Below are 22,968 nucleotides of genomic sequence, written 5' to 3'. Positions count from 1 at the left end.
AAGAATTATGTAGGGGCAGTAATTAGCAGGGAGGATGCCTCTGTGTCACTGGTCCTAATCTTCCAGAGCTTACAGTTTTCCATTTATTCTTGAGTTGTTTCTTCCTCTTTCGCAGTGGTAGTAAGTTGGGTACAGACAGTGGAGTTTTAGAAGATCCTTTAATTGTAACCAATTCCTGACTGAGTCTATTGATCTCCTCCTTCATAGAAGATAGATGGGGCAAGCCACCAGCCTCCAAATCACACCAGATCTATGCAGATATTAATCAAAGAAGAGAAATACTAAATATTTGCCAGCCAAATCAAAGAAATCTGTAAAATAAAAAGAAGCAATGAACTTAGCTCTTCAGTTGACCTCACACATCACACATAAACAAAACTTAACTATTTGCAATACATAACAAGGTAGAAAACAAACAAGTTACCAACTGGAGTGCAACCTGTACTGAGTGTAAGAGATTTTATAGATACTCCCTAGCTTTCTTCAACAGAAAAGGTGGTAGATGCATGGAACAGTCTCCCAGAAGAGATGGTGGAGACAGAGACTGTATCTGAATTCAAAAGGGCCTGGGATAGGCACGTGGGATCTCTCGGAGAGAGAAAGAGATAATGGTTACTATGGATGGGCAGACTAGATGGTCCATTTGGCCTTTATCTGCCATCATGTTTCTATGTTTCAATCGCATCCTCTATTCTTGCCAAGGCTAGACAAAAGAAAGAAACAAGATGTCTGGACTCCCTGGCATCTTTGAAGCAGTAGGCAGGCAAATGAATATCTGACAGGGCAGGCTTCAGGAAAAAGTATCTGTTTACTAGAAAGAAGATTCTTGAGATAAGAACCTAATCTTTTCTTCTAGTGTGACAAGATACTATATTCCTGAACATGTGGGACATATCAAAGCAGACCCCCAAGCTTAGGATGAGACATAGAAACCTAGAGACATGTTTTTGAGTCATAATAATCAAAATTCTTAGAGGAAAATGTCAGGTAGCTGCAAATGGATGCATGATCCTAGTATCCAACAGTTGTTCTGATTAGGCTGAAAATGTAAAGAAGCAAAACGAGTAACATAACATAACATCATATTTCTATACCGAATAAGTTCAATGTCGTTTACAAAAATTACATAATCTACAAGAAAGGGCCATAGATAACTACTCAGACAAGTAATTAGGGAAAAGATAAGACTTCAATTGTTTCCTAAAGTGTTCATAAGAGTGAGAAGTAACAGTGAATGAAAATCTTTGTCATGAAAAGCTGCTTGAAATGAAAACAGATGATCATGGTATTTCTTGCCTTTACAGCTTTTAACAGAGGGAAATATAAACAGAGCATGTGATTTTCTAATATTCTTATGGGATGCAATTGAAAATCTGTCAGCTAAATAAAGTGGGGCTTGGCCATAGATGACTTTGTAGCATATGCATTCCAGTTTAAAGATAATACGTGCCTCCATGGGAAGCCAGTGCAACTCACAGTATAAAGAGGTTACATGATCATATTTCTTTAGACCATAAATCAATCGTACCACAGTATTCTGGATCAATTGTAATCTGGTAATATTTTGCTTAGTTGTAGTTAAATAAGCAATATTACAATAATCCAGAAGATTCAGTACTAATGATTGGACCATATGTATAAATGCAGAAATTTTGAAGTAGTAGGTCAAAATAAAAAAAGAATCTGGGTATGTCAGTTGGTGGAAACAGAAAGCCAAAAAGTTTATTTATGGTAATTTTGGTGCTTTTAGAGCTGTGCCGAGATTCCATGATGATGAAGAATTCTCTCAGCCTCACGCACGCCACTCAGGAATGCGCCATGGGTCGTTGTGTAGAAGTTTATATGAGTAGCTTCTCCAGCAAATAACACCTGCAGGGGCTGGAGAACACAAGAAGCAACACATTAAAGAGGCATCTTTACTCTGCCAGATTTTGTAGCATGATATGAAGGTAGAATGAACCATGCCGTGAATTTAAAGAGTTTATTAAAACAGAAAAAATATCTCTATGCAAGTTTTAAATGAGCTTTTACTGGATCATTGTAATTAAATAAGTGGCTAAATCGGCACCAATAACCGGTAATTAAGACCTGTGAACTGACATGAATTGGCATCAATGAGAAGTTACACATACAAACTGATAGGTGCATTGCACAAAGTGTTATATGCCATGTCTAGTGGGCATTGTGCAAATCTAAAAGATTATGGCCAGGCGCAAACTGTGGGTGTTCAGAGAAGTTATGTGCCGACCAACTGGTTGACGCATATCTTAGGTGCAGGCATTTAGCCTTGGCTTTAGCTGGCCAAAATGGGTGCACCTAAAAGTTAGGACACGCACTGGCGCTAGGTGTGATTCTATAAGATGCAGAATTGCACTTAGTGCCATGCTAGTTGACATTGTCTAACTCTACTTTTCACTTCTCTATTACCCTCCAGGTACTTTAGTTAGATTGTGAGCCTTCGGGACAGTAAGGGAATTTTTCAAGTACCTTTCTTATTTCTAATCTTAATGTATATTTTCTGTAAACCGCTTAGAACCTAACGGATGTAGCGGTATATAAGAAATAAATTACATTACATTACATTACATTGATTTTTTTAGGTGCCAGATATAGAATCGGAAGGATAGAGACTAATAGGGGTGCAGCAGAATACAAATGTTTCATTGTACAGTTCCAGTTAAATTATTTATATTCTGCTATTGCCAACAAATAGATCACAGTGGATTGTATTGTAGTGATCTGGTGAGTGAAATGATCATACAATGTAGTATGACATATGACCAAAATGGACTGCAGACACACAAGGCTTCAGTTACTACATTTGAAACATGCTGACTTTAGTAAAATTCACACTATATCACAAACTCTCCAGAGGAATATCTAAACAATCTAAGTACAAAAAAATCCTCTAATAGAAACCCAGAAGCATGGACAGCACTGCAAACGAATGTACCACTTTCCAAAAACCGGAAAAATAATCAATATCAATAAATATAATATATAATCCATCATCCCCTCCAAACTAGATTACTGCAACGCCATCTACTTAAATCTATCAAAAAAAGGTATTCTAAGACTCCAGCTAATCCAGAATACTGCAGCCAAACTGATCTTCTCAAAAACCATGCCTCCCCACTCCTTGCCAAACTTCATTGGCTCCCAATAATCTCCAGAATCCATTTCAAATGTTCCTGCCTGGCTTTCAAGATCATTCACGGAATCCTGCCTCCTCTTATCCCACTGTCTTTCAACTCCTCCAGTCCCGACTCCTCCAGAACTGCCCAAAGGCTTAAACTAGCCTTCCCCTCTCCACGTGGCATCCACTATTCAGGCAAACTGGGAAAATCCCTTCTCTTCAAAATCACAGGTCTTTGGAACGACCTCACCACCCCGCTGCGGAACCTGAGCTCCCTTCAGTTATTCCGCAAAAAACTGAAAACCTGGCTTTTCAGCAAATTGTAGTTCTATCCTTCCCCCCTTTCTCTCCCCCCTTCTACACATAAGTTCATGTAATCCTTTTTCTTCTTCTCTACCCACTATTTTAAGTTCTTGTAAACCGTGTCGAGCTCCATTCTCATGGAGATGATGCGGTATATAAACTTAAGGTTTAGATTAGATTAGATTAGATAATTAATGTGGGGCCTCAGTGCTGTAGTAAGAGCTATGGTGCGCTGTTACCAATACGCGGCAGCGGCGTTCTATAAGCCTGCGGCCTGTTTCCTCCACAAAAGTTTCTTTCCATGCTCCTGAAGAAGGGTTTCTCCTGAAACTGGACCAGTTGAGCTACACTTGGCTACTATGTTAAGCCTCGTTGGAATATTGAGAAGGACATTTGAAAAATGGTGGATGGTGGACATGAACTTTTTGGCAGCTACCGCAGATAAGTTTTACTTTTTACGCTGATTTAGAGTCTTAACCTTGAATTATTGACAGCACTGCATTCTAACTTCACTGATTAAATGTATTTATTGCACTTGCACTTTATAATTCACTATTAATTGTGAGGCCCATGATAATGCACAACGAAGCTTGAGAGTTAGCTTTGTTTCAAAGATGGTAATCCAGGAGCATTGGTAACAGCGCACCATAGCTTTTACTACAGCACTGAGGACATTAATTATATATTATATTTATTGATATTGATTATTTTTCAGGTTTTTGGAAAGTGGTATGTTCATTTGCAGTGCTGTCCATACTTCTGTGTTTCAAATAGAGGATTTTTTGTACTTAGACTTTAGTAAAATGGCATCTACTTTTACCATTTTCTCTTCTCTGGAAAAGTTTTGGTTCTATATTAATGCCTTTCAAGTATTAAAACATCTATATCATATCTCCCCTGGCCCTCTTCTCCTCCAGATTATACATTTTAGGTCTTCCAGTCTCTTCTCATATTTCTTTTGGTTCAAACCCCTTACCATTTTTGTCGCCTTCCTCTGGACTTTTTCAAGTCTTTTTATATCCTTCACCAGATAGGGCCTCCAAAATTGAACACAATAGTTCAGTACTTTTGATGAAACTTTTGAGCATTTACAAAATAGTGAGCGAATAAACTGCTTTTGGTTATTCATGTTGAGTCCTGTATCTTTCAAGCAGCCTGTTCCACCAACTCTATTATTGGACAAACCGCTCAGTCCAGAAACAGTGGCCGGGTCAACCCTGCTAGGCACATGCCAAGGGCCAGCACTCGACTACAGTATGTAGCTTTGGAAAAATGTTGGCAGAACAACTGACCAGTTAAGATGGAACTCTGACAAACCTTAGGAATGAACTTAGGGTGAATGTGGAGAACTACTCTATTGAGATGGCTTGGGGAAATCCACTGCTTTTCTTAGGAGAGAATATTTCTTCAGACAACATGTAATTAAATTCTGAAATTCATTGCCGGAGAATGTGATGACATCTAGGGATACTAAGGGAGCTCAGAGAGGTTCTGGCGAGTCCTATTAAAGACTTGTTCAACAAATCTCTGGGGACGGGAGTAATTCCTGGGGATTGGAGGAGAGCGGATGTGGTCCCTATTCATAAAAGTGGTCACAGGGATGAAGCAGGAAACTACAGGCCGGTGAGCCTCACTTCAGTTGTTGGAAAAATAATGGAAGTGTTGCTGAAAGAAAGGATAGTGTATTTCCTTGAATCTAATGGATTACAGGATCCGAGGCAACATTGCTTTACAAAAGGTAAATCGTGCCAAACGAACCTGATTGAATTTTTTGATTGGGTAACCAGAGAGCTGGATCGAGGACATATGCTAGATGTAATTTACTTGGATTTCAGCAAAGCCTTTGATACAGTTCCTCATAGGAAGCTGTTGAACAAACTTGAAGGGCTGAAGTTAGGACCCAAAGTGGTGAACTGGGTCAGAAACTGGCTGTCGGACAGACACCAGAGGGTGGTGGTTAATGGAAGTCGCTCGAAGGAAGGAAAGGTGACTAGTGGAGTCCCTCAGGGTTCGGTGCTGGGGCCAATCCTGTTCAATATGTATGTAAGTGACATTGCTGAAGGGTTAGAAGGAAAAGTGTGCCTTTTTGCAGATGATACCAAGATTTGTAACAGAGCAGACACCGAAGAGGGAGTGGAGAATATGAAAAAGGATCTGCAAAAGTTAGAGGAATGGTCTAATGCCTGGCAACTAAAATTCAATGCAAAGAAATGCAGAGTAATGCATTTGGGGATTAATAATAGGAAGGAACCGTATATGCTGGGAGGAGAGAAGCTGATATGCACGGACGGGGAGAGGGACCTTGGGGTGATAGTGTCCGAAGATCTAAAGGCGAAAAAACAGTGTGACAAGGCAGTGGCTGCTGCCAGAAGGATTCTGGGCTGTATAAAGAGAGGCGTAGTCAGTAGAAGGAAGAAGGTGTTGATGCCCCTGTACAGGTCATTGGTGAGGCCCCACTTGGAGTATTGTGTTCAGTTTTGGAGACCGTATCTGGCGAAAGACATAAGAAGACTTGAGGCGGTCCAGAGGAGGGCGACGAAAATGATAGGAGGCTTGCGCCAGAAGACGTATGAGGAGAGACTGGAAGCCCTGAATATGTATACCCTAGCGGAAAGGAAAGACAGGGGAGATATGATTCAGACGTTCAAATACTTAAAGGGTATTAACATAGAACAAAATCTTTTCCTGAGAAAGGAAAATGGTAAAACCAGAGGACATAATTTGAGGTTGAGGGATGGTAGATTCAGGGGCAATGTTAGGAAATTCTACTTTACGGAGAGGATGGTGGATGCCTGGAATGCACTCCCGAGAGAGGTGGTGGAGAGTAAAACTGTGACTGAGTTCAAAGAAGTGTGGGATGAACACAGAAGATTTAGAATCAGAAAATAATATTAAATATTGAACTAAGGCCAGTTACTGGGCAGACTTGCACGGTCTGTGTCTGTGTATGGCCGTTTGGTGGAGGATGGGCAGGGGAGGGCTTCAATGGCTGGGAGGGTGTAGATGAGCAGAGATTTCGACAGTTGGAACCCAAGCATAGTACCGGGTAAAGCTTTGGATTCTTGCCCAGAAATAGCTAAGAAGAAAAAAAAAAAAAAAAAAAAATTTAAATTTAAATTGAATCAGGTTGGGCAGACTGGATGGACCATTCGGGTCTTTATCTGCCGTCATCTACTATGTTACTATATCAGTTACAGGATTTAAAAAAGGTTTGGATAATTTTCTAAAAGAGAAGGCCATAGGTCATTATTGAGATGGCTTGGGGAAATCCATTGCTTATTCCTAGGATAAGCAGCATAAAATCTGTTTTATTACTTGGGATCTTGCCAGGTACTTGAGACCTGGGTAGGCCACTGTTGGAAACAGCATACTGGGCTTGATAGATCTTTGGTCTGTCCCAGTATGGGAAGCTGCTGGGCAAGAGAAAAAAAAAGGGACAGCTGCTACTGGACCTGGAGGGAAGGAGAAGGAGAGATGCTGCTGGGAGGGGAGGAGGGAAAGGGTAGGGAAGAGAGTTACTGCTGGAGAGGGAAGGGAGAAGGAAAAAGGAAGGAAACAGCTGGCAGGGAGATTAGAGGGGAAGGGGAGAGACAGGAATGAGAAAGTAGAGAGATGGGAAGGGGGTCAGCAGAGAAATAGAGGGGGACAAAGATGCTAGATCTGGTGTACGAGAGATAAAAATTGAAGAGACGGAGAGGGCAGACGCTGGAAGGAAGAGAGTGAAAAGAAGATGAAAGCAGAAACCAGAGACAACAAAAGGTAGAAAAAAATAATTTTATTTCTATTTTGTGATTAGAATATATCAGATTTGAAATATATATCCTGCTAGAGCTGGTGTTAGACATAACTGGGAACTGCAAAGCCCAGGCAGTGCTTCTTTAGCTTCCAGCTGGCTTAGGGTTCTCTCTGACCAGGGGGCAGTTGCCCTAATTGCACTCCTCTAATACTATTCCTGTCATGTGTGACTGCGGTATTCTGTTAGCATGATATTTCTATGTAGCATTCTGTAATAATTTGGCTTGTTCAATTTTCTTGATAGTAGAGGGGATATATGTGAAGGGGAAGGGAGACAGGGGTCCTTGCTCTGTATATTTGTATTTATAAAATGACAATTGTACAGAATATTGTTTCTTTTTATACTTTAATAAAATACATTCAATATAAAATCATAACTGAGACTTGTGCGGATGGGATCAGATGGTTTGCGGGGACCGAACTCATGGAGATGGGGCAGAAACGGGTTTTTAAAATTTCAGTCCTAGTAGTTTGCCGATCCACAAAATTCTTCTTTTATTTCCGCCGGTTCATAGGTGTAAAAAGGTTGAAGACCACTCCTCTAAGGTATACATATCTAGGGCTTCCAGTCTCTCCTCTGGACAGCTTCAAGCCTTGTGTCCTTTACCATACAGTCTCCAAAACTGAACACAATACTCCAAGTGGGGCCTCACGAATGACCTGTACAGGGGCATCAACACCTTCATCCTTCTACTGGCTACACCTCTCTTTATACAGTCCAGCATCCTTCTGGCAGCAGCTACTGCTTTGTCACACTGTTTTTTCATCTTTAGATCTTCGGACACTATAACCCCAAGGTCCCTCTCCCCGTCCGTGCATATCAGTTTCTCACCTCCCAGCATATACTGCTCCTTCCGATTATTAATCCCCAAATGCATTACTCTGCATTTCTTTGCATTGAATTTTAGTTGCCAGATTTTAGACCATTCCTCTAACTTTTGTAGATCCTTTTTCATGTTTCCCACTCCCTCCTTGGTGTCTACTCTGTTACTAATCTTGGTGTCATCCGCAAAAAGGCAAACTTTTCCTTCTAACCCTTCAGCAATATCACTCACAAACATATTGAACAGGATCGGCCCCAGCACCAAACCCTGAGGGTTTCCACTACTCACTTTTCTTTCCTCCGAGCAGCTTCCATTAACCACCACCCTCTGGCGTCTGTCCGTCAACCAGTTTCTAATCCAGTTCACCACTTTGGGTCCTTCAAATTTGTTCACCACTTCAGCCCTTCAAATTTGTTCAAGAGCATCCTATGAGGAACCATGTCAAACTCTACCACCGTTTTTCTCTCTACCACCTCCCTCGGAAGTGCATTCCAGGCATCAACCACCCTCTCCGTAAAAAAGAATTTCCTAACATTACTCTTAAGTCTACCACCCCTCAACCTCAGATTATGCCCTCTGGTTTTACCATTTTCCTTTCTCTAGAAAATATTTAATTCTACGTTAATACCTTTCAACTATTTGAACGTCTGAATCATATTTGCCCTGTCCCTCCTTTCTTCTAGGGCAGTGTTTTTCAACTCGGTCCTGGAGTATCTCTTTGCCAGTCATGTTTTCAAGATATCTACAATGAATATGCATGAAAGACATCTGCATATAATGGAGGCAGTATATGCAAATCATACACTGCCTTCATTATATGCCTCCATTATATGCCTCCATTATATGCAGAGTACCCCCTTGCCAGCCAAGTTTTCAGGATATCCACATTGAATTTGCATAAACTTGCAAATCAAATTTATGCAAATTCAATGTGGATATCCTGAAAATTTGGCTGGCAAGGGGGTACTCTGCTCTAGGGTATACATATTCAGGGCTTCCAGTCTCTCCTCATACATCTTTTGGTGTAAACCTCCAACCATTTTCATCACCTTCCTCTGGGCCGCTGCAAATCTTATATCCTTTACCAGATACGGTCTCCAAAATTGAACACAATACTCCAAGTGGGGCCTCACAAACGACCTGTACAGGGGCATCAACACCTTCTTTCTTCTACTGGTCATGCTCTCTCTATAGAGCCGAGCATCCTTCTGGCAACAGCCACCACTTTGTCACACTGACTCTGCTTTTTATCTACAGACACTATCACTCCAAGGTCCCTCTCCCCATCCATGCGTATCAGCCTCTCACCTCCCAGCACTTAAGGCTCCGTCTGATTTCTAATCCCCAAATGCATTACTTTGCACTTCTTTGCATTGAATTTTAGTTGCCAAATATTAGACCATTCCTCTAACTTTTGCAGATCCTTTTTCATGTTTTCTACTCCATCTTCAGTGTCTACTCTGTTAAAAATCTTGGCATCATTTGCAGAGGCAAACCTTTCTTAACCCTTCAGCAATGTCGCTCACAAACATACTGAACAAGATTAGCCCCAGCACCGTACCCTGGTGGACTCCACTACTCACCTTTCCTTCCTCCGAGCGAATTCCATTAACCACCACCCTCAGGTGTCTGTCCATCAACCAGTTTCTAATCCAGTTCACAACTTTGGGTCCTAACTTCAGCCCGTCAAGTTTGTTCAAGAGCCTTCTATGAGAAATCATGTCAAAGGCTTTGCTGAAATCCAATTAAATTATATTTAGCATATGCCTTTGATCCAATTCTCTGGTCACCCAATCAAAAAATTCAATCAGATTCGTTTGGCACGATTTACCTTTAGTAAAACCATGTTGCCTCGGATCCTGTAACCCATTAGATTTTAGGAATTTCACTATCCTTTCTTTCAGCAACGCTTCCAATATTTTTCCAATAATCAAAGTGAGGCTTACTGGCCTGTAGTTTCCCGCTTCATCTCTGCGACCACTTTTTGTGAATAGGGACCATATCCGCTCTTCTCAAAACTCCAGGAACCGTTCCCATCTCCAAAGATTTGTTGAACAAATCTTTAATAGGACCCACCAGAACCTCTCTAAGCTCTCTCAATATCCTGGGATGGATCCTGGTACCATTGCTTTGTCCACCTTAAATTTTTTCAGTTGTTTAACATGTTTGTTTTTTCCTCATCACTCTCCATATATCGATACATATCATCTTTTTGTCTTGCAACTCCATTTTTCATCTTCTTCCTTTCTGTGATATATCTGAAAATTTTTTGTCTCCCTTTTTTACATTCCTAGCCATTTACTCTTCCACTTGCGCTTTTGCTAGATGTCTCTCTTGACTTCTTTCAATTTCACCTGGTAGTCCTTCTGTACTCCTCTTCTTGAGTATTTTTATATTTCATGAACGTCAGCTGAGTTGCCAGGACCTAGACCAGCGCTCCAGTAGGAGTAGGTCGTGCATCATGTTGTCGGACATTGAATTTATGTCTGTTGTGCTTTTGCCCACTTCATTGCTTAGTTTGGCGTCATCGGCGAATAATGTTATTTTACCTCGCAGCCCTTCTGCCAAGTCTCTTATAAAGATGTTGAATAGGATCGGGCCCAGGACCGAGCCCTGCGGCACTCCACTGATTACCTCCTATTTTTTTGAAGGCCACCTAAATTTTTAGAGGCGCCTTATTGCATAATCGCTCTTTCTTGATAGGCGCCTAAGTTTCAATTAGTGCTGATTAACAAAGCTCAATTGAGCTTGTTAATCAATTTAGATAGGTGCCTATCTAGTTGGGCACCTCCAAAATAAGTGCCTAACCTTAGGCGCCTGTTACAGAATTTGAGCCATATTGTCTAAATTTCTCAGCAAGGATTCTTTTTACTGCTATAGTAAGATGTAAGCCATCATTACAATATAGTCTCTTGTCTTTCCATGTATTTCCCCATCCACCTATGTTCTTAAAGCCTTCTTGATGACACCAGGCTTTGAGCCATCTATTGAAATCCTCTGTGTTTTTTACTCTTTTTTCTCCCTTTCTATATGCAGGCAGTATTTCAGAAAAAGCCCTCACCAAAAGGTTTCAAGCCCTCACCAAGCTCCCGAAAAGCTTTCTGCGTTGCAAGTGTGGAGTTGTTGGCCAGGTCATTTGTTCCCAACAACATCGATGTTAGAATCCTTAGTTTCTTCCTTAATTATAGTCAGTATTTGCCTGGAACTCGTGGTAGCTGAGGATCCTGGAAGACATTTCTCTATTTTGGTCTCCTTGCCCTGTGTTCCAAGGTTAATGCATCTGATAATGGACTCCCCCAACAATAGTTTTCTGTTTTAGGCTTTTTTTATTTGTGCTAAGGGTGCGCTTTCTCTCTTGAGTTACATTCACTGGTTCCAGTCCCACCTCACTTCTGTTTTCTTGAGTATTGTAGTGCACTAGAGGAGCGAAGGAATTCTGTAGAGGTAATATTTGTGAAGGTGGCTGTTTCTGTGTTACATGTCGCAGTCTTCCTAAGCCTACTGTGACCCATTTATTCCTGGGTGGTTTTATTCTTTGATATAGAGGTGGTAAGTTGGTATGGTTTTGTGGAGTGATGGAAACTGCTTTAATTGTATTCAATTCCTGTCTAAGTTTGCAGAGTTCCTCCGTAATACTAGCAAGTTGAAGACAGATGGGGCAAGCCTTAAGCCTCCAAATAGTGTGTCTTGAAATTAAAGCACCACAGTGATTGCATTGAATAGAAGTCATCTTGATTGATTGGGAAGTGAATTGATTTGAGTAGTCTTGATTATTTGTTCTCTATATATGAGCAATGATCCCTGGGAAGGGTGAGGTGAGGGGAGGGTGGGTGGGACTATAAGTCTTACCCTTTTTCCTATGAGGAGGAAGAGGAAATATGATTTAGCAGAGGACAGAGATTATATATATCGTATATACTCGAATATAAACTGGGATTTTGCGGCCAAAAAATTGGCCCAAAAATGGGGGTCCTGGTTTATATTCGGGTCATCCCCCAGTGACCACCCGAAACCCTCCCGGACTTCCTGCAGGCCTGTTTTTAGCTGGGACAGGAGGGAACTCTCATGTCTCCTGCCCTGGCCGACACTAATAATTACCACCCTCCCTCGCGTACCTGTTCCCTGGTGGTCCAGCATGTATCCCGCACTGAAATCCTCCTGAAGATTGTAAATGTAGTAGCCAGCGGAGCACCTGAGCCAGCACGCAGGAGCGAGCTTTTCGTGCTGCCAGCTGGCCCTGTACCGCTCCTTGATAGGCTGCTGCAAGTTCTCACGGGATTTGCGGGTCTCACAGCAGCCTATCATGGAGCGGTGCAGGGCTGGCCACCAGCACAAAAAGCTCGCTCCTGCGTGCCGGCCCAGATGTGCAGCTGGCTACTACCTTTACAAAGGAGGATTTCAGCGCAGGATACACGCTAGACCACCAGGGAACATGTACACGAGGGAGGGAAGGAGGTAATTATTAGTGTCTGCCGGGGCAGGAGATGGGAGGGATTCCTCCTGTCCCGGCCTACCACTAGGTGGTTTAAGTTAAGGGAAAGGGTTAATCTGCTGGTAGGTTTAGAGGGCAGAGGGGAGTAAGGGATAATCAAGCTATTGTGACATCACTGATGAGGTTGGCTCTTTTTAGGGGGAAGAGGGTGCAGGGATGAAAGGTGGGACAGTATTCAGAGTCTGGCAGGGAGGGGGGCTTGGTTCACAGCCTGGTAGGGAATGGGACTGAGTGCAGGGCAGGGAGGGGGGCTGAGTGCAGAACCTGGCAGGGTAGGACACTTGAATATTAAGCCGCCTGACTTTGAGTCAACCATTTTTCCTCCTTTTTGGGGGGAAAATGGAGATCTCGACATATTCGGTATATATAAAGAATGAAACAGGTAGGAGAAGAGAAATTAAGCAGGTATAATGCTAAAAATCAGTGTTAAGAGCAGAATATGAAATTCTGAGTAACTTAGCTTTCAGAAGTTTTCAAGGCAGTCTTATTCTCAGCACTGTCCCAGAAATAATGCAGTCACCTTAGTAAATCCCAGCCCCTAAATTAGGCAGGGATCTCCTTATTCTATACCTGCATGCATAAATTTGAGGAATACCTCTGATCTGCCAAGACTCTCCCCTGGACATGTCAATAACCCTCCCCTGGCTACATCCCCTTTTTTGAAGGTGCACTTAAATTTACACGCATAAGTTTCAATTAGATCCAATTAGTGCTACTTGCATAAGATGCCAATTAGCAGTGCTAACTGGCTCATTATTCAATTAAGTTGCGCGCTCAAATTGGGCACGCACCTAAATTTGTTTGTGTTTGAGTATTGTGTTTAGCTTTGGAGGCTGTTATGTCACTAAGGATGTCAAAAGACATGAAGTGGTTCAGAGAAAAGCAATGAAAAAGATAGAAACATGATGGCAGATAAAGGCCAAATGGCCCATCTAGTCTGCCCATCCACAGTAACCATTATCTCTTTCTCTCTCTGAGAGATCCCAAATGCCTATCCCATGCCCTCTTTAATTCAGACACAGTCTCTGTCTCCACCATGTCTTCTGGGAGACTGTTCCATGCATCTACCACCCTTTCTGTAAAAAAGTATTTCCTTAGATTACTCCGGAGCCTATCACCTCTTAACTTCATCCTAAATGTATAAGAAAGACTCAAGGAACTGAAAAGAGGAAAGGAGGTATAGGGAGTGATATACTTACATTTAAATATTTGAAAGGTATTAATGTGCACATTTTTTTCCAGAAAAGGGGAAGCGGTAGAACTAGAAGACTTGAATGGAGGTTGCAGGGGGATCAACTTAGGAGTAATGTCAGGCAGTGGCATAGCGAGGGTAGATGATGCCCCCCCTCCGCTCCTTCCATGCCCCTCACGTCACACTCACGCCCTCCTTTCCCACCCCTGTACCTCTTTAAATCTTCACCAGCACGAGCAGCTTCTCCAGCCTGCTTCTCATGTTGGCATTGGCTTTTCCTCTGACATCATTTCCTGGCCCCGCAACCTGGAAGTGATTTCAGAGGGAGCCAGGCTGGCACAAGCAGTAGGCCAAAGTAGTTGCTTGCGCTGGTGAAGATTTTAAGAGGTACGGGAGGCGGGAAAGGGAGGGCATGAGCGCAGCATGGGGGGTGGAGAGGTACTGGCATCCCCACTAAGACGGCACCCGGGGCGGCTCGTCCCCCCCCTCCCCCTTTACTATGCCACTGATGGCAGGAAGTACTTTTTCATGAAGAGGGTAGTGGATGCCTGGCATGCCCTTCCATAGGAGGTGGTGGAGATGAAAATGGTAATAGAATTTAAAAATGTGTGGGAAACACTCAAAGGATTCCCATGTGGAAATAAAACTTAGTGGTGCTTAGACGGTAACTCCAATAATTGGGAAATAAGACCAATGCTGGCAGCCTTCTACTGTCTGTGGCCCCATTGTGACTAGACAAATCTGGATGGGCTAGAGTGGTCTTAATGGCAACTCCAGTAGTTGAGGAGTATGTCTATGCAGGAGAGGTTTCTACAGTCTGTGCCTTGAAAATGGCAAGGACAGATCAAAATAAAAAATGTTATATTGCATAATATGCTATAAGTTTATTTTATTGCAAGTATTTATCTACTACTACTGCTATTATTTCTATAACACTACCAGATGTATGCAGCATTATACAGAGTCGCAAAGGAGACAGTCCCTGCTCAAAGGAGTTCACAATCAAGACAGACAAACAGATGCCATGGATACTATGCTACTATGAATTAGATGAATTAAAACATGGAAGATGAGAATATACAAGATATGGAGAGAGAACAGAAGGAGATGGTAGAGAGAAAAAAGTAGGCAAGGACAACAAGGGAGAGAAAGTGGTCAAAGGGAATGAAAGGTAAAGAGGGAAAATTTTTCAAGGGAGAGTATGAGAAAGCCACAAGCTTCAAGAGACACAGGAGTCCAGAGTAGACAGGGTTTTGAAGATGACACAGATATAATACCTACTCTTATTTTCTTGTTCTGATGAGCCGATGGTAAAGGTTCTGCTAAGGCCTTCTGCTCCTTTACTGCATCCACGCCAATAGGCATATTAGTGTAGGAGCCACGGGTATAGGGGTTACTATGCCATGTGGATTTCAAGACACTCCTCAGGCTGGAAACTGACCAGCCAGTAAAGGTTTTTAACAACCTGTAGAAAACAACAGCAGGAATATTTGTATATCACATTCTGTGAAACTACAAATTGATAAACCAACATTACCCTGCTCACCTGCACTGGAGCAACTGCAACTTGATTCATCTGAAAACCTTACCAAGCCAAGCTGTAAGCAAATTGATAAGCTGAAAAGGAGTCACTTGTGCAGGGGACGCCTAAAGGGTTCCTGATCCCAAGGAACCAGGACACAGTGCAATGGTATTAGGTAGGACTGTGGATTATAGTCCCCAGATCTAAGTTCTAACCCTGCATAGACCAGCAATGAGCCAGGCCTTGTAAAAATAGCTTTTATTTACAATACAGTCTAATGTAAACATATGAGTGAATCAGAATTATATACAAGTTATGCAACTTGGAAGAATGAAAGGCATATATTCTTATCTACCAAGTTGTTAGAGGGAACACACATCAGCCCTCACTAAGACAGAAGAGAGGCTACAAATACTACAGAGATGGTTTCAGTAGCAAGGGTAGCAAAATTGCATACCTTAATAAAAGGACCCCTAAGTATCTTAATCAAATATTCGGCCCTCGACTTAGCCTATGTTTTAGATTTCGGCCCCTTATGTGATTGAGTTTGACACCCCTGTTCTAAGAAGGTTAAGGAAAGTCTCTCGCCTTAATCCCAGAAAGGTGAGATCATCTTTGCAGGGCACTGCATGACCATGATTCAGCAGTTCCGCCACAGTACCAGAAACGTGTTGGTTTTGCAAGATCTCATGCAAGTAGCTTAGTTGGTCACATGTACTGTAGGCCTCTGCAATATGTCCACCTTGACAATGCTAGCTTTGCAAGAGGCAAGCAGATATCCATGTTGTTCCACAGCATTGTCTATCTGCACGGCAGCAATGGAGCAGGCGAGTCGGCAGAGATGTGTGCGACTGGTCCCCAGCAGTCACTTCTATTCTTGATCAGCCAGCCCAATCAGTGTCCCAAATTTGTTTGGTGAATCGCAACCCTGCCTACTTTGCATGCGTTTCCCCTCATTTGCATGCATGGATTCAAAGCGGATCGCAGGAGAGGTTAGTGAATAGTACAGGAGGGAAATCTGGTCGCAAAGGGGTCACAAACCGATCGGTTTGCTTTGTGAATCTAGCCCAAAGACTTTCCTCAACTGCTATCTGTACCCTAATCTGATCTTATCTTATGCTCTGAAATGCAACCTAAAATACTAATCTATACTAAAACACTTTTGTATATAAAAACCCTAACAGAGACTCTAAAGGCTACACTGTTGCCTAAACCAGGGGTAGGCAATTCCGGTCCTCGAGAGCCACAGGCAGGTCAGGATTTTAGGATATCCACAATGAATATGTATGAGATAGATTTGTATGCACTGCCTCCTTGAGATGCAAATCTCTCTCATGCATATTTATTGTGGATATCCTGAAAACCTGACCTGCCTGTGGCTCTTGAGGACCGGAATTGCCTACCCCTGGCCTAAACTAACTTTGCTATAAACAAAAAATGTAAAAAATAAAGACAATGAAATAACCTACTGAAGCCCAAGTTTTACCTTTTCCCAAGTGTGAATGCTAGCAGGTAAAATGTTCCAAAGGAGTTTTTCTTCCCCTAGCTTAGCAGATCTTCACTCAGCACCTTTTCAGGACAAGGAGCAGTTGAGGTCTGGGTGTAGATATAAGACCTTCTTAGCATTTCAAGCTAGTAGGCAACAATCTTGGTTAGGTAAATGTATTCAGCAAGCTATGTTATCCTATTTAAGTTTTCGGAAATTAATTAAGACCACTTTGTTCGATAAGTTTATTACTGAAATTCTATTTTACAAATATTTGTATTTTTTTACTGTATTATTGTATTTCACTGATTGTCCAGCTCTTTTTAGTGTAAATCGCCTAGAACTTTTGGTTATGGCGGTATAAAAGAATAAAGTTATTATTATTATTATTTGTTAGCTGTGTTTCTAAAGTGAAAAATGATGCCAGCTATACCTCCATCTTTTAATCAGGCACTATTATTTAACTGAAAGGCAATTAAATAAAAGAACAGTTTCTAGCTGCCTTTGCAAGAAATCTAAAACCTTCCTCCCTGCACAATTGCCTCATCCATGCATTGATACTCGGGAGCTCTGCCTACCTCTTGGGTCCAACGTGTAGAAAAGGGAGCACTTCTAAAAATGCTACCCTGGAGGTTCTGGATTTTAATTTCCTACCTAAGAACCTAAATTAGGCTTCCAGAACCTCCCTACTTCCTTTCCCACATGTACCAAGGCAGCAGTTTCCTCCCCAGCACTATCTAAAATCTTATCCAGGTGATGCGTGATATCTGCCACCCAGCTTTTTACATGCTTAATGATCAAATCTCCCACTATAATGGCTGTGCTAAGCCTTCCCTCCTGGAAACCTCTGCACCCGACTCTTCACCTTCTCTCCCAGAGCCAGAGGGGTACCTAGCAATATCATTAGTATTAACATGGATGAGCAGCATCGGATAATAGTCATTAGGAGATTTTTCTTTCTGGAGAGGTTCTCCAATTTTACCACTTGTCCTCCAAACACTGTAGCTGTTCCCGCTCTACTGTCTGCAGCATTTCCCCACTCACTGCTGTACCACCTGGCATTGAAATACTACTCCATAGAATCCAGTTATCTAAAATTAACTACAGCTCTTTCCCCACTGTAGGCTCCATTGCTACTCTAATGTCGGCCATAATTTCAGCTGCTCATTCTGAGTTCAGTGGGGATGATTGAGGTACACTTTTCTCCACCATCTTCTCTTTGTCTATCTTCATCAATTTCAATGCCATCAAGCAAAGGAACTCCTGGAACAGTGGCTGAAAAGAGATATCAACTGCCAAAAGGTGGATATTCGGAAGGAGGTAAGCTTTGCTCTACTGTTTATGAGCAGATGATAGAGGGAGAAATGGAAACAAAGATATCATCCTCCTCTCTGCTCTATTGCACCACTGGAAGTCCAAAGAACAGATTTTTAACATACGGACTGGCAATAACTAAACTCCAACAGAGTGAGGCAGTTCAGACTGAAGTGTGGAATGACAAAGGAAACAATGAATAAGTTTATTAATTTCTCTTTTGAAGAATAGCCATTGGCAAGAGGAGGAGAGTCAGTCATGACAAACTAGAATGGAGCTAGAAAAACTCATTGAAGAGTTCCAAAAGGTGGGAAAAAGAACATGGGCAAAAAAACAAACAAACTCCAAGAAAAAATAATTAAGAGGCAAACAGCAAGTTGTTGAGAGGCATTAAATAAGCTAGCCGAGCAAAAAAGTGCCTTTAGGTAAAGACTTGTCACCTGCCCCTTTTTGTTCACCTAAGAAGCATGATGTGCTCCTTATGCATGCTCCTTCAGTGTGTGCCACTGCAGTGCAAACACCATGAGTAGGATTAAAAATAAAGTCACAGTTACCATTAGATTTCCTTATAGTCTTCACTCCAGTTATTAACTCAAGTTTGATCATGTTGTGATCATTGATTCCCAGCAGTCTCAACACCGTTACCTCTAAAGCTAAGTCCTACATGCCAATAAGGTGTGGAGGAGCGGCTTAATGGTTAGTGCAGTGGCTTCAGAACCAGGGGAACTGGGTTTGATTCTTACTGTAGCTCTTTGTGACTCTGGGCAAGTCACTTAACCCTCCATTGCTCCAAGTTCAAAATATAATATGTAAACTGCTTCGATTGTAAACACAGAAAGATGGTATGTAAAGTCTTATCCCCCATCCCATATACAATAGTTCTGCTCTTGTCAGTCATTTATTTGGTCTAGGAATTTTACCTCACTAACCAACCGCTATAGGAGAGGCTCCAACCTACTTACATTGCAGTGAGCTGCCCAACTGCCAATATTCACTGACATTAAACCAGGCAATGCTGCTGAACATCATCTGACAGACCATGTTAAAAGTGGGCAAGGGACAACATTGAGGAGGACCAGCAGTTATGTGGATGCTGGTTAAGCTAACTCAGCCAAATTAGGACAGCTCAAAAGCTAAATATCAACCAGGACCTGCATAACTCTTTTTCTTTAGTGTCAAGATTCCCCTCCCAGCCCCTGAAAAATCCTGCTTTCCAAACATCCTTCCAACCCCCAACAGTCTAGTTGGCCTTTTCAGTGAAGTAATGCTGGATATCAGCGGTTTAGGTGGACCTAACCCTCTCCTTCTCACTTCAATCTGTTTGAATACTGGCTGGTATGGTACTGTCTTCACCTCCCCCCTTACAGAACATGTAACCTTTAAAGCTAAGTGTTGTAAATAGTTTTATCTCAATTACACTGAAACCTGGATCCTTAGAACATCTTTTCTCTGTTTTAAGAGCTAGGGTACATTGCATTTCCAGTACATTCTGAGGGTTTACCTTACACACACTTCGCCAACCTCTTTCTCTGGCAGTGTCTCCATGAATTCTGCAGCTTCTCCAGTGATCCATCCACATAGAACATTGTCATGATAAGCCACCATATCAAAACCTCCAATCTTTTTGAACCACTTCTCGTTACAACCCTCATTTTGCTTCATAGCATTGTAGACATCTTTGTTCTCAGGCCCCTTCTCCCACAACAACTGAATTCCAATACAGTCCTCTGGCCAGAAACGCTCTTCAAATTCTAGGAATATTTTGCTAACAGTCCCAAAGCCCAGTTTGACAATGGCTTCCAGCTTCCCCTGGGGAAGAGAAGGTTCAAACATGCTTTGAGCTCTCTCCTTTAGACATCCTAGAGACACTGTTACGATGACATGGTCAGCCAGAAATTCTTCGCCATCTTCACATATCACCCTCACAGGATGAGAAATGCTTTTATTGTTTGCCCCAGGAGAATCTGTCCAGTGGATGAATTTAACTAATTTTTTGCATTTGAGAACATTGACTGGAAGATTCCTGAGAAGGACATCTATGACAGCTTGGTAGCCTCTTTTTCCCAGGTAGTTCAAAAATGGACCTTCCAATGGGGTGTACAGTCCTAGCTGACTCAAAGAAAACTCATACAAAGAATTACAAGCTTCATCAGTACATTCATCTCTCTTACACCACTCAAAGACAATGTTTGCATCTTCTAAATCTGAAAGGCCAGATGCCACAAATTCCTGGTCCAAGTAATCCCCTAATGACCAGGAGCTGCAGTCAGACTTGAAGTCCTGGTTGTAAATTTTCGACATCAGATTCCCAAAAAAGTCAGTGATCTTTTCCACACTGTCAGAGGACAGCAACTTACTATGCTCTGTGAAGAAGTAATCCTGTGGAGTCACAGCACCAGGAAGACATGAGACAACATGCAGACCTTCCTCTGCCAAAAGCTGCTCCTCTTTAGCTAGCTGATAAAGTGGATTGTCCTTTTGGCCATGAATCCAGGTGGCCCCCATTTCAATTATATTAGTTCCAAAAGGTCTCAGTGTTTGAACACGACCACCTGCTCTGTCCATTGCCTCCAAAATCACGACCTTCTTCAGCCCTTGTTTAACTAAAGTGGAGGCAGCAGCTAAGCCAGCAAAGCCAGCTCCGATGATGACTATCTGAGGATCACTGGACAGGAAATTTGAAGCCATTGTTGAAAAGTACGGGATCCTGAAAAAAAAAGAGAGAAGAGCTCTCTTCATTTAGGGTCACTGAACAGTATTACAGGAGAATTTAAAGAGAGTGGAATAATTTTGATGGTGCATTCAACCAACAAATCTAACAAAATTATAAACCAAGTCCACTCTGTCAGCAAATTACAGCATTCCCCAATCATACTAAGGTGTTCTGCCTGCAAGGTGCAAGTCAAATAGGAATTGTTTCATTGGGACTAATTTTACCTTTCATATAGTTTAAAAAAACCTTACAGTGTACTTTACATTCTCTTTCCTTTTGTCAATTTGCTCTTAGGTAGATGGTCAAAGAAAGATCAGCTTAAAATTCACCTTAGATAATTAACCAAGGGCCTCTTTTATCAAGCTGCACTAGAGGTTTGTAGTACAAACTGGCGCGGTAAATGCTCCAACGCTCATAGAATTCCTATGAACATTGGAGCACTTACCTCGCTGGCCTGCACTAAAAAAAACCTCTAGTGTAGCTTGATAAAAGGGGGAGTAAGGTACCTAAGGGATAGATTTACTAAAATGGGTTACCACATCACTAAATAGGACCGTGTGACAGATCAAGGGGTTTTCCCTACATAGGAGTGCTAGTATGCTCCTGGGCAACAGAGGACATTGAACAAGTGCAAAAGACTACAGATCCCAGAGTGCCCATCATTGCTTGACTTAGGGAAGAGTATTTCTGCAAGGACTTCAATTAGTAAGAGAGGTCCCAGAGGGAGGAGAAGTTGGGAACAGACATCTGGTATACATGTATATGCTTGGCTTTCTGGGAAGAGAGAAAGAGGGAAGAGGACATTCTCTTTCTGAAAGGATAAGTGTAGAAGACATATTTTTGGGTAAGTATACATTATTTTGCTCTGAGCTTTGATGATACGTTTGGGGAGAAAAGCTAAATTGTAGGTTCCCTTCTATAGACAGTTTAGATCACAGAGACATGGTTCATAGAGAACCATGACTAGGATGTAGTTATATCGGGCTATAATCTGTTCAGGGAAGACAGGGTAAGAAGAAGAGGAAGAATAGCATTATATGTTGAACATATTAAAGCCACACAACTGCAGGATCTGCAGGGTAAGGATCAATTTGGAAAGAGGGAATGGTGAATATATTTACATTGGTGTGATATACAGGCCTCCTTCATAGATGGAAGAAGTAGATAGAGATTTAATAGTAGACTTTCAGAATATATGTAAAAAAGGGAAAGTCTTGCTAATAAGTGATTTTAACATGCCGGATGTTGATTGGGGTATCCCTATTGCAAACGGAGAAAGTGTTTCTGATGTTACAGTGGGTGATCATCTGGCATCCAGTGATCACTGCATGGTACGGTTTAATATTACGATGGGTATAGAGAGGGCTTATTCAAAAGCAAAGGTTCTAGACTTTTAAAAAACTAACTTTGTTCGGATGGGGGTTTACATTAAGGAATTATTGTCTGGATGGGAATGTCTGGAAGGAGTGGAAATGCAGTGGGCAAAACAGAAAGGAGTGATTGTAAGGGCGACAAACCTTTTTGTGAGGCATGTAAGTAAAAGTAAGAGGAAAAGAAGGCCACTTTGTTTCTCATAAACTACAAAAGATCACAGAAAGAGGAAGACAGACAAAAATATCTGGAAAAATTAAGAGAGGCTGGTCTTGTAGTCAGGAAAGCAAAGATGCAAATGGAAGAAAAATAGCTGACACGGTAAAATGGGGAGACAAGACATCTTTTAGATATATTAGTGATAGGAAGAAGTGCAAAAGTGGCATTGTGAGACTCAAAAGGTGAAGGGGGAGGAATATGTAGAAGCTGATGAAGAAAAGGCCAAATTGCTTAACAGATATTTCTATTCTGTGTTCACAGCTGAAGCGCCGGGAGCGGGACTGCAGAAGACAAGACTGAATAGAAATGGAGGAGTAATAGACCCTTATTGATTTTCAGAGGGTTGTATTCGTGAGGAGCTAACTAAAATAAAGGTAGACAAAGCAATGGGGCCAGATGGTGTACATCCTAGGGTGCTGAAGGAACTTAGGGAAGTTCTGGTAGCTCCGTTGACTGACCTTCTCAACAAGTCTCTAGAGTCAGGAGTGGTACTGTAGAACTGGCGAAGGGTGGATGTGGTCCCTCTCCACAAAAGTGGAAGTAAGAAAGTAGGAAATTACAGGAAGGCAAGTCTGACTTCTGTTGTAAGCAAATTAATGGA

The 22,968-nt window shown here is 42.0% G+C and overlaps 1 protein-coding gene across 2 annotated transcripts in view; it reads right to left on the bottom strand.

Moving 5' to 3' along the window:
- Positions 1-765: 765 nt before the first annotated feature.
- LOC117361265 (spermine oxidase-like) overlaps positions 766-22,968 on the bottom strand; it is a 70,607-nt gene continuing 48,404 nt past the window's right edge. Inside the window, exons 2-4 of one of the 2 annotated variants that reach the window (XM_033946364.1) lie at positions 19,566-20,771; positions 15,024-15,207; positions 766-1,878 (exon numbers count right to left, since the gene is read on the bottom strand). In XM_033946364.1, coding sequence (XP_033802255.1) covers positions 1,747-1,878; positions 15,024-15,207; positions 19,566-20,752 — 1,503 coding nt within the window. In that variant the 5' untranslated portion in view covers positions 20,753-20,771 and the 3' untranslated portion in view covers positions 766-1,746. Of the gene's footprint in view, positions 1,879-15,023; positions 15,208-19,565; positions 20,856-22,968 lie in introns of those variants that run through there. The other variant, XM_033946363.1, reaches the window with a different exon arrangement.

This window comes from Geotrypetes seraphini, chromosome 5 (genome assembly GCF_902459505.1).
Source record: "Geotrypetes seraphini chromosome 5, aGeoSer1.1, whole genome shotgun sequence".
Classification (NCBI taxonomy): domain Eukaryota; kingdom Metazoa; phylum Chordata; class Amphibia; order Gymnophiona; family Dermophiidae; genus Geotrypetes; species Geotrypetes seraphini.
This window is presented reverse-complemented; position numbering and strand designations above follow the sequence as displayed.